The sequence below is a fragment of the Octodon degus genome, unplaced genomic scaffold (genome assembly GCF_000260255.1).
Source record: "Octodon degus isolate 3935 unplaced genomic scaffold, OctDeg1.0 scaffold00057, whole genome shotgun sequence".
Taxonomy (NCBI): Eukaryota; Metazoa; Chordata; class Mammalia; order Rodentia; family Octodontidae; genus Octodon; species Octodon degus.
Genome location: NW_004524633.1, coordinates 8108569 through 8121517, shown reverse-complemented (window position 1 = coordinate 8121517; position 12949 = coordinate 8108569). Strand labels below are relative to the sequence as shown.

General features: G+C 38.4%; 1 protein-coding gene across 1 annotated transcript in view; it reads right to left on the bottom strand.

The window, feature by feature from the left end:
* The window catches only part of Lrrc7 (leucine rich repeat containing 7), a 369797-nt gene that overhangs the window by 147499 nt on the left and 209349 nt on the right, over window positions 1-12949 (bottom strand). Inside the window, 2 exon segments of the mRNA XM_023718276.1 lie at window positions 7667-7739; window positions 12474-12618. Coding sequence (XP_023574044.1) covers window positions 7667-7739; window positions 12474-12618 — 218 coding nt within the window.

Sequence of the window (12949 nt, the reverse complement as noted above, 5' to 3'; positions counted from 1 at the left end):
TAACTATTTTGAATATATAGATACCAAATGGTCCTTCATTTGTATCCCCTTTTTTGTTTACTTTTGTCAGAGATAGGTATTCCATTGTCATTTAAATATTGTAGGTGTGTGAATTCAGCAAAAATATTCCAATATAGTCCAGTAGTCCATAATAGTAGTGGGCTATCTGTAGTACTGGCAATGTGAGAAGTTGTTGACTTGAGCTTTTTACAGCTCAGCATATTAATATAGTTTTACTTTTTATACTTTGTTTTTATACTTTTCTGCTGGATGGTTAAGACCAAGATAAAGCAAGACCTATATAACAAGAAATGTAACTTCTGTATCTGTCTAGGTCAGTCAAGTACCCTCAGGATTTATCCTGAAACTCTGTACCGCACTTTGTAGATCTTTTGTCAGTGTCAGCCATGTGGATGAGTCACGGCCATTTCTTGACCAATTTGCTCTCTGTGAAAGCCCGAGAGAATGTTTTCTCTCCATGTGACTCTCCTTAGGCACATTCTACATCATCAATCACAATCCTCTGTGGCTCCATAATCTCCTTGATCAGAAAATTTGGTACAGAACTGAGTTACATGATGTTACAGTACAGGTTCTCCTATTTTTTTTTAATATATACTAAGCAGACCTCATGAGTTATAGTGATAAGTCAATCGCAGTAAGAGTTGAACTCAGTAAAACCCTAGTGGAAGAGTATCTGTTAGAAATAAAATCACTTTGAGATTTTGCCTCTGAAATACTGACTGTCCTCTGCAGTCAGCATCATCACAGAGACAACGCATCTTTCATTTGACATCATCATCCCATTCACTCAAAGCTACTAGAAACTTTTGATTTTCTTTTCATTTGTAAGGAAATTAGCTAGATAGAATGAAAGGAAAATTTTCAAAAAATCACTTGAGATTGTAGGAGAAAAGCGTACAAGTGCAGAATATAAGAACTTTTTAGAAGACAAATCTATAACTGATGAGTAGAAAACAGGCTTATCCCCTGGCAACCATTTTTAGAATATTCTGTATGTTCCAAGCTGTGTTACTTAAAAGTTCCTTAGCCAACCCAAAATAGGGCACCATTTCCTGTATGCTGCCCAGTGATAACTGGATGTGATGTTCTCTGACTAATAATTTAGTCCCAACCTATAAATAGTCACAATTCCACAATACTGGGCCTGGTACAGTCCCTGGAGGAGAAACACTCTCACGTAGGTATCATTATGGGTTGTTCACTTTAACTGAGATCTTATATGTGTTACAATCATCAGTAAAATTCCAATAGATCATTTCTTGCAGTTGGGCTTTTGTGAGTAGCTGTGTATATATGTGAGGGTTTGGGAAATAAGACACTATTATGATCACAGTTCAAGTAACTACAAAATACTTTTTACTTTTAAGAATGAAATATTTCATTCATATCATACCAACAGTCTTTCTTCATAGATGCTCCCAGGGAATGATGCATGCTTTTTCAATATTAATAACAACTGTTACAACTTATGAAAGGCTGTTGTTATGGTTTATATCTAGATATCCCCCTAAGGCTTCGTGAGCTCATGGGTGAGGCTTTTGGGAAGAGACTGGATCATGGGGGGTGTGATACTCATCACTGAATTAGTCCACTGACAAGTTTACAGCTAAATGTGATGTTGGGGTGAAGGCCGGTCAGAGGAGACGGTCCCTGGAGGTATCGTCTCTGTCACCACCAAGAGATGGTGGCCTGGAAGTGGGCATCCCTTTCCTTCCCTCCTTTCTGAATCTTTCTCTGCTTCCTGCCTGCATGCCATGGACTACTTCTGCCATGCCCTCCTGTCATGCTTTCCTGCCTTGTAGCCAGCCTATTATGGGCCGAAACTCTGCACACACTGTGAGCCAAAGTAAACTTCTCCTTTTTTACATTGTGAGCAGGTATTTTGTCCTAGCAATGAAGAATGTAACTAAGACAGCTGTTTTACAACAAGTCTCACAAAAACCTCTGAGCACTATTATTTCTCTTTTGCAGATGAGGAAAATGTGGCTTTAAGATGTAACATCTTGGGTTTTGAGTGGAGAATCCAGGACTGAAACTGAAGTCAAATCCTTGGGCTTTGGGAAGCCGAGGCAGGAGGATCTTGTGAGTTTGATGTCATCCTAAGCTACAAAGTGAGTTCAAATCCAGCCTGAACTGCATAGTGAGACCTTGTCTCAAAAAGAAAAACAGAGGCCGGGGAGATGGCTCAGTGGAATAAGCGCTTCCTTGGCAAGTACAAATGCCTGAGTTTAATCCCCAGTTCCGAAAAAAAAAAGAAAGAAAAACAAATTCGTGGACTTACAGGCATTGCTCTGTACCACACTGCCTGGGCACAGTGAATGAAGTTAGAAGTGTTCACAGCCTCATCCTAGCCCTCAACACAAAGTAATTAAAGTTAAATGACGATTCGCCATAAAACCCAGTGCCTGATAGAAGAACCAAACAAGAAACACATTAGCATTGCTTGCTCTGATGTGAGTACTCTGTCCCCAAAATGGAACTTGTAGTGTCATGGCTGCAGAAGAGCTAAGTCAGCTGACAACTCAGACCCCACAGAGAGGAAGCCCTTGGAGAAAGACTGGACCTGCCTTGCACAGGCCCCTAAATTTTCTGACTTCTACTCCAGCAGCCTTGCTGTTTGGCCAACTCTATGAAAGAATAACTTTTCAAAACACCACTTCAAAATTCTGAATTCTTATTGCTTTTACCCAAGACCATAAAGCCAAGAAAGAGCAAGCTCAGCATTTGGTTTCTCTTGTCAAAAATCCTTCTTGGCTAGGGCAGTGGGGCCCATTAAATCACTGGGTATGAAAAGTCAGTCACAAAATGTGCAACTCAATTCTTCGATACATTGATTTATGTGATACAGTTGAATTAACAGCTTGGCGTTGAAGGAGGGCTGCTTCCTCGAGCCTCAGTGTCTATGGCTGCTGATGGGAGGAGAATCCATATCAAAGAGCATAAATGGGACCTTTAATTAAAGGTACTGTCTACAACTCACCCAACATGGCGTGTGAACACCATGAGCCCCCAAAAGTTGTTTATTAATTATTTTCATTTAAGTTTCAATTCCTGGTGCTGTTGAGACCTCTAGGCAAAGGTGAAGGGTCAACAACAAAAGCAATTTAGGGCCAGCCAGATAGCTGAGTTGACTAAAGCACCTGCTTAGGCAGGTACAGCGATGGGAGTTCAATCCCTGGCGTGCTGTGTGGGCCCCACCCCCAGGGTGCACTGAGACAGCAACTGAGCCTGGGCATGGTGGCACGTGCCTGTAGTCCAGCACTTGGGAGGCTGAAAACAGGAGCATCACTATGAGTCCAATCTGTGTAGTGAGACAGTGTACTAAATACATTAAAAAACAAAACAAAACAAACAATTTTACGTGTCATTGGCACACCAATTATAGAACCTATTTCAAATGTGAAAAATAAAAATGCTTCTAGTAGGTTTTAATGGCTGCACTACTACCAAATACCAAATATAAATCTAAAATGTTTAAATATTCACATGCAAAATAAGAGTCTTAGTCGCTGAAATTGCTTTTAACATTTCTAGGGTTTCAGTGTTCAGAATTTTAGGTAGAATATGCTTCATAACAACTGCTGATTATTTGACTGAGAATAAAACACTTTCTGCATGTTCTGAGTGCCAGTTACCTGGACCGTAAGCAAACCTCACTGCAGCTCTAACCTAGAAATTCTGAACTCTGAGGTAACAAAGACAAATCATTGTATTATTGCTTGTTTTTTCAGGCATAAATTGTTTTTCAAGGGCACAAGAATCCTTTAGGAATATCTTCAGGTAAATTCAAAACACTACATGCAGATAACTACCTTGGAATGAGCATGTAGGTTAGACAATAGTGTTTATAATTTGACTAAATTTGACAACTTCCAAACTCTGACAAATACAAAAAGAATCCTCAATCTTATCAGTGTGAGGATCTCGTCACACTTTAAAAAATCCCTAATGACCCCCAATAATTTTGGTTTATATAGGTTATATCTATTGGCATTTACTATGTTATAAATTAAAATAAGAACTTAAACATGCTTCATATTTGTTCTTATAAGTCCACGACATGTTAATATGTGTTAATATATTTTTAATAGAAGTAACCACATTTTCTTAAGCAAGAACATTTAGTGAGGGGATTAACATTTTGTTTTTGATATAGCCAACACTTTTTAAAAAACTTCTGCTTATTAGTCCATTCTTTGACATGTCCCTTACATTTTCCCTGAAACAATAATCAAAAGATGATCATGGCATTAAAAGTCATTATAAAACTGAGCTTCTATGATTATTAACCTTTACCTTTCTAAATCAATAATCAATCTTTGAATTAAGTAGTCCCTTTTATCTTTGATAAATCTTCCTCATACTTTTAAGAGAATTATCAGTCTTCATGAAAGGAAAATCAAGTATGTGAATAACCTAGCATCCGTACTCACTTACATAATCACCCCATTTTTAGTTTTGTGTTTTCATTCTGAACAGAACCACTTAGTGAAATATAGAAGCAGAAGAGTTCTAAACAAGAAGACATATCACTATAAACATCATTAGTGTTTGACATTCTTATCTTCTTACCAAAAAATTCAGAGTAATGCAAAACAATCTTGGGTTGAAATCACCAGTAATCTAGGGCCTAGAATTCATGATTTTTGGAAACCTTGTACAAACATGGAGCTGAAATTGGAAAACTATCTTAATGGAGGTCTGATTGCTGTATTTACAAGATAGAACTGAACAATGCAGTGAACTGGAAAGTAAGCAAGTATAGATTCTGAGAAGTGCCAGGAAGGAAGCAAAACAGACAGAGAGACAGAAAGAATCTGAGGGTGGATAAACTGTTCAAGGAGCACTAAGGCAAAGCTGCACTGTGGAAGTGACAAAGCCAGAACTGGAACCCTGCTCCCCAAAGTGTCCACGCACCTGAGACACTGACTTCACTTGGATGTTCACGACCAACATAGAGCTTGGAGCTCCTAAGGCCTCAGACCTGCTGGGGCAGAATCTGCCTTTCAAAAATGATTCCCCGGTAATTCAAATGCACGTTGAAACTTAAGAGCACGGACCTGGGAGGTGCAAAGCCATCAGCTTTATAAAAAGTCCAGATAGACTATTTCAGGTTGAGGTAACAAGAAATGAGAAAACCCTGAAGCAAGAGGAGGTGTTGTTTGTTGGAGACGCTGAAGTAGAGCCAGTATGACCAAAGTTGAGTGAAGGAGGAGATCTGTGAGCTTCAGGAGCCTTCAGTGTAATGAGTGTTAGCAGAGGCGGGAACCTGAGTTTCTAGGTTTTAATAAAATCACATTCTCTTGTCCATCATGTTAGAGATGATCCCTGAAACTGGCAGCCCAGAGTACCAGGAAATGCCTGAACTATCTGCAGCCACTGCCTTTGAGTGGATCCTTTTGTCTCTGTAGAACTAAGGTGTCAGCAGCTTTCTGGACAGCTCTGTTATGATACTGAGTAATTCTCATTATGGCCCAGCAAAGCCCTAGCTTCTCCTGTCCCTCCACGAATGTCTGTAAGTTCTGATGGTCCTTCAGGGAAGAACCCACCCTGTCCAGCTCTTTTAAATATTGCTTCTCTCATTTCATGTGTTTCTTCTGAATTTTTGATATCTGAGAATTTGATAAGGATGAATGGCTTTCAAAATGAAGGCTCACTATCCAGTCTTTTCAGTGTTCATAGATGCTCTAATGCCCAGTTGTTTTCCCTGCTTTCCTGTAATAAGTCTTTTGTTCTGAGAAATAATTGAAGCTGCTGAGAGCGAGCTGATGTTTCTATATCACTTTCTTTTGAACGTAGGAGTATAAAAGCTCACCTCAAGTCACTATCAGGTAAGTTCAACTTTTTCCACATTTATAATTCAACTATAGAAAGACTGCAAAAGATATAAATAGATATTGGTGATAAAATAACAACTGAGATGGACTCAAGTTGAGATGCGTGTGCAGAGCCAGGCTGCCACACTCTGCTTGGCTGCAGGGAAGGAGACCCAGCTAGCACTGTCACCTTCCTACTCCAAAAATGAATTCTGGCATGAGACACAGCTGGGCCAGGCAGAGGCAGGCACTCACACTGATGAGTGAAGGAGCTCAGGGAACACAGGTCTCCAGGGTCAGCCATGGGCTCAAACAGACTCCAGAAAAAGCTGCGCTTGCACCTGGGAGTTCATTAAGAGACCAACAGCCTGGCTGGGAATTCCCAGTCCACCGCCAAAAGCCTACTCTCAGGATGACCAAAGGGAAGGTTGCACTGCGTTGTGAAAAGAAATTTCACCTACTTTCAGGTTATCTAACCTCTTCCTTTCACCTTTAAGGAACTGAGGTAATTAGTTTGTACAAGAAATATGAACATAGGTCAACACACCAATCATCATCTGAGTGGACATAAATAAAACTGAATTCCATTGCCTGTGAGAACTGAGCCAACGAGGATGACTGCTGATGAATACAACTTGGAATATTTTTTAAAAAAATCAGATTGATGAGAATGGCTACTTTTGTGTATCTCCAAAGATAGGAACATTCTCCATACTCTACAATGGAAAAATTGGGAAGAAACTGTAGATGAAATGATCATGTGTGTGCAGAGGGTACTGCAACATTACAAATGGTTGAGACTTCTTTTGTCCTTAAGAGTCTGAATACTGAAATTTGGATCTTTCAAAATTATCCTACTCTTTAAAAGTGAAGCTTTCTGAGTGACAAGGGATGTAGTAGAGGGGATGTAAGGGAGGCATTCACCATCCTCATGTCAGTGGGGATCCTCCCACCTCTTTTCTGCTATGCTAAAACCTATCACATTTAAGACTTTAACTGCGTTCACTCTTTTGCTGTCAATTATACTTAATATTATACTTATATAGAAAAAAATGGGTTTTTCTCTTCCCAAGTATACCCAAAACTGACAAATATTTATATAATTCTTCATACTGAGAAGAGGGCCGAGATCCTGAAAAAAATGGGCATGTGTATAATTTCAGAGCAAAGCCAGATTGTATTGATTTGTCACTTCACATGAACTGTAAACATACAAGCATTTTAGTGAAACACTGAGAAAAATATAGAAAAGAACTGTGAATCAAATGTTAAGAGCAATATTGAGCTAAAAATAAATTACTGTCAATAAAGAGAGCATAAAGAGGCAATGTTAGACTTATCTTGAAAATATTGGCTAACCAAGTACTTTCCCTTTTTAGATTCTAAAAATACACTAAGCATGTATATATATATATGTATAATATTTTAAATAATATAATAGCAAAATATATATATTAAGGAGCCTTAAAAATTGATTTGATTTTTCAAGAAATATTTGGGTGAATGTAGAGCTACGACTCAGTCAAAACATCAACACAAGATGGAAATACCACCAAGAGTACAATTGAAAGTCTGTATAGTTGTTTAGCTTGTGAAAGATTTATGGCTGGCTATTTCTCATAATTTTATATTGCTGGATACCAATGTAATATTCAGATGTAAATTACATTAAGATATACTATATCCAAATGCATATAACTGAATAAAATATAGTCTAAAATAAGCTGCCCTATGAACACATAGTACAGTGTTTTGAAGTAGAAAACCATATATCCTTTAATTTCTGGATTTACATAGGCTGCCAGAGAGGAAACGTTGGCACTTACTTTCCGATTGTGTTGGGCAGCATTGTAAGTTGATTGTCATCTACTTTTAGAGTAGTCAGTTTTTTCAACAGTCCTAGAATAGAGAAGAAGGCGTATTAATACACTTGGGCAGGTCGATGGTAGGGATGGTCATCTGAAGGAAACTGGGGGAAATCCCTTGAGATGGATGCTTGTCATACTAATTGGTTGCCTTCTGGTTATATCATCCCATGAGCTGATACAGTATTTGCATGCAGTCTGGTTTTGGCTCTCTTGTGAAATTTCACTCACATTCTTGGGAGTGTAAGGACATATACGATGTAGACCAGTAAACACAATATAGACCAGTATGGAGGGCTCCCTACGCACTCGTGTTAACAAATGTTACTTCATTTCCTTTTGTGTTTTTCAGTAAAGGGACCAGGTGAAATTTTTCAAACCAGCTGTGATTTAGTATGTAATTGGCTCCTAAGCACTAATAGCTATCCTTCCTGTTGTGGTGCAGATTGAAAACAAATCTCAATTAAGCCTAAAACCAAGGAATGAGTACCAAGGCATTCCCACATGGTGCTTGTAATTATGGACTTGGAAAATTACAACATATGACCTCATATTCTTTTTGGTAGCATACATCTTTAACTTGAATCAGCATAACACAGAAACTTGCAGTTTTTAATGTAGCAAGGAGACCCTGCCAAGAATTGAAGTTACAAGTATTTATCTTTTACTCTCTGATTTATGCCCTCAATACCTTTGTGGCTTGTGCTCTTCCCAGGGTCTAAATGAGCAATAGCCACACAATAATTGAAGAGCAGTTGCATTTGGCATCATGACCTCCTCATCTTGCCAAATACAACCCAGCAGATCAATATTTCTAAGCATCCAAACTGCAAGGATAGGGCATTAGCATTAGGTTAGTTTTGTTTTATATTGGGACCACATTTATATTTGCTACATTTACATTACACCACATTTATACATGATAGATTACCGTGCCCTGCAAAAATATATATTTAAAAAAATAATAAATTTCATGGTAAAATCTGCTTTGAGAAATGTCAACTTAAACAAAATTGTATAGCTTTCTCTACTGAAGTTTCTTTAGAACATTTTCATGTACTATTGGAACTATGTGACTCTCTAAAATTATTGTGAAAGTGTGTGTGTGTGAGTGTGTGTGTGTGTACCTGCAGAGTATCTTTAAAAGGTAGTGCTATCAGGAAAATGCTTTGAAGTTATGCCTAACCCATCTCAAACATTTTGAGGATATAGCAAGTTTAAGCTACAAAATCTCTGAAATTAAGCTGTCATTGTGCTTCCCACAGTAGTATACTCATTTATGGTTTCTTCAGAAGCTTTCAGAATCTCTACTAAGGAGGAGCGAAATGTTATCACTTTGTGACTGGTGTGTGAAAATACCTACAACATCCGGAGCTTAAGACATCAACTGAAAACCACAGCACCTGGGGAGGAGGACAATGTGTGCGAAGCCAGCTCAGCCCTGAAGTCTGAACACCCACTGCTGTATTCATCTATGTTCAAGAGGTCTTGGAATCATTTCGGCTCTAGTGTGTGTATCTGAATAACAGCTTTGGAACTAGAAAAGAACACCTGAGCTTGTTTATCAGTGGTGGAAAGAAAACAGGGACTTTGAATGACAGCCACACTTTTTCACAACCTGCTCCACACTGTTGGATCTGGAAGAGGTTGACAACCTTTGCCTCACTCTACTGGGTAAACACCAGGAAGCTGGGTCACCAAGCATTTGATAGAAAGATCTCACAGTCCCTTGACTACTTGATAAAATCTCAAGGAAGGCTGTGGACCAAGGCATTTCCTTTTGCATTTCTGAACGCAACAGATGTTTCTGAATACTGGGGTAGTGACTCCTCCTAGAAGGGTAAAAGTGGAAGCGAATGAGGGCTCCCTGCCTAGCTCCAGGCCTGTGGAATCATAGGAACCTCGCTCAGCCATGACATGACAGATTTTCCACTGGCAGGTTGTGAGAGGAGTGGAAAGGTTCTGGGGTCTCAGCTGGACTCTGACTGTAGGGTTAGACCCCGGCATCACACACACTGCTCATGGTTTCCTTTGGGGGACAGTTCCTTGAGCGCACTGCAGTATCACATCTGCTTGGATCCTCTTCTCCTCCACAAGAATCAAAAAATGTTTCTCTATTCTTTCTCTCCACTTCCCCAATTCTCTACCCCTTCATCTTAAGTTCTCACCTAAGAAGTACTAATGAGGAAAAAGGAGGTCTATTACTGTGATTTAGCTGCTCTTATGGAAATACATAGTTACCATTGCTGCATTAAACATTAATATATCGTTATTAAAGTTGCTAATATTTAAGTGCATTTTGCAAGTCAATACAACTTTGAAGCAAACAGATGTGCTCTTATCAAATCTAATAATATTTATGTTACCATAACAGCTACTGGTAGATAGGCAGGGACAGTTCTAAGCCATTTTACATGCATGAATTGATTTATTCCTGAAAGTAATACTGTTATGTAGGGATTATTACTAACCTCACTTAGTAGATGATGAAACTAAGACACAAGTTAAGTAAATTTTTAAGGTCATACAACTAGTAAGACAGAAAAGCCAGAGTCTGAACTCAGATAATACGTGTATTCTTAGTCATTAAATGATTAAGGTGAATTATTTTAAAGGTGAAAAACTGTGTTGCTTTGTATTGAGTTTCTCTATTATCCAAAGAAGCAGAATATTAAAATTCCCTAGAAGAAAACACAAGTTTTCACTTTCCCTGGAGCCAGTTGAAGAAAAGGCCTTGCCCATGCAGGGCTTACTGTGGAGTTTGTCTTGTGGTCAAACAGACCATAGCTGCAGAGGACTCAGCTGGGTGCAGTGGAAGTAAAGACCTTATGATAGTTGCTATTTTCTTTTATTAATACTGTCCAACAGGATTTATTAACACTGCTCTTATCATTTGTTCTTTTAGGTGTTAGTAGTCTATAGACAATCTCAAATAAACAAGACAGGATGAAACTGGTCATCCAGCAAGCCTCGGGGAATCATCCCAGAGTCACGAACAGAGCTCCATACTCTAGTTTTTTAAAATTTTAGTTTCCTTTTCCTTTTCTGTGAGTGTTTCTCTCCATCCTTTTGTTTCTTCTCCTATCATACCCAGGCACAGTGGCTCAGTGAAGACTTCCTGAGTGAGAATTTTTAGAACTAGAGCATAGAAATAAGAAAAAATGTTGACTATGCCTACAGTAAAGTCCTATCACTGAACAAACTGGAAAAACACAGGTTTCAAATATGTCATTACATAACTACAAAGGTCTGCTAATCTAGAAAGAAAGAAGGGAGACTATGATTCTGCTAAAACCAGTGTTCTCTGTACGCCTCAAAGAATGACAAAAATGAAAGTGGAATAAAGAAAAATTTGTGAACCACCTATCATCAAGTTGCCTTTCTCTCATGTTGCCTAGGCTGTGACCTACTTTTTAGAAGTTTTAAATTCCAGTACATATAATGTACGTATTATAATTTTGTAATATAAAAGTTTTATTCCAAAATGAAGTAATTTGATGATCACCTTCCTGATTGGGTTCCCTCATAAATAATATAAATAATATTAGCAAAATATCTATATAAAAGGGTTTATGTACTATTTAAACTTATATTTCATAATGTTACTCTTGCCTATATTTATTAAATAAAAATGTGGAGCACTTATTACATATTCACAAATTTCTATCTTCAAGTGTCTTAACATGTTCTGTTTTTAAAATAATAGAATCAATAAGACATTTTATAATTATACACATTTTATATTTATCCATTTAAATACTATCTCTATTGTTACGATTCATGTCTAGGTGTCCCCCCAAAGCTTCATGCAGTCATGGGACGGTTTCTAGAGTTTGTGATTAATTCTTAATCTATTGCTGAAACTATGGGTGTAAGTGCTAAACCTGTCCTGGGGCAGAAAATCTGCACACAAATGTAAGGCAGGAAAGAGGCTTGCTAGCATCTGGGCCTTGCTCCTCCTCTTGCTTTGTGCTGTTTTCTGCTGCTGTGAACTGCTGCCCTCTGTCATGTACCACTCTGCCTTGGAGCCATCTAAGTATGGACTGAAACCTCCACTAACTGTGAGCTAAATAAACCTTTCCTTCCTTAATTTTGGGTGGTAGGTATTTTGTCCCAACAACTGGAGAAAAGAAAACTAAGAGACCTATGTCATAACAATGTTACAAAGCTATTGAAAATAAAAATACAGCAACATCTTATGGACAGCAGCTACTATAATCACATTCAGAAGCATTATTCTTATTTATTTATTTATTTCACAAACATATTATTTTTAACTTACTCTAGTTTTAAGTTATAGAACCATTATAGCCACATTTTACAGGCTGCACTGGCCCCACCTCGGGGTGCTCTGAGCTGCAACAGAGACCCGGCATGGTGGTTCACACCTACAATCCCAGTGCTGGGGAGGATGAAAACAGGAGGATCATATCATTATGAGTTCAAGCTGCGTAGTGAGAACCTGTACCAAATACATAAGAATCCCCAACGCTCCAAAATAAACATTTTACAATATAAATGATATAACCGTTTATAAATATATTAATCTGGGAGAATCATTTTAATATAAAAGCCTTCTTGAACTTGACAACAATATTTAGCATTTCACTTAAAAATACTTGTGGAATACTATTTCATGATATAGCAGAGTATATCATGATATATCAGGCAGGCAGTCTGCTGCCTGCATCTCTAAACACACTATACTACTTCAAAACAAAAGAGTATATTTGACATAACTGTTCATGATAAAACATTATATTCTCACCTATAGAGTCGGGCAACTGTTGCAACATGTTGGATGACAGTAAGAGATCCTCAAGAGCTTCACATCCAGAAATATCCATATCAACCGTTTCTATCCTGTTTTTTGACACATCCAGGTATACCAACATCTTTAACTTCCCTATAGACTTGATGACATCGGATAAACTCAGGATTAGTTGGGAAACTTTCATAAGACATTTTCAAGCCATAAAACTACAACATACTATAAAATTAATTTAAAAAGCAACCACAGCCAGGCATGATGGCACACACCTATAATCCCAGTACTTGGAAGATGGAAGCAAGAGGATAACCATGGGTTGGAGGCCAACCTGGGCTACAAAGTGAGTTCAAGGCCAAGGCCAACCTGAACTTCACAGTGAAACCCTGGTGAGAGATGGTGGTGGGGGGAGGGGAGAGAGAGAGAGAGAGAGAGACAGACAGACAGACAGACACAGAGAGAGACACAGAGAGAGA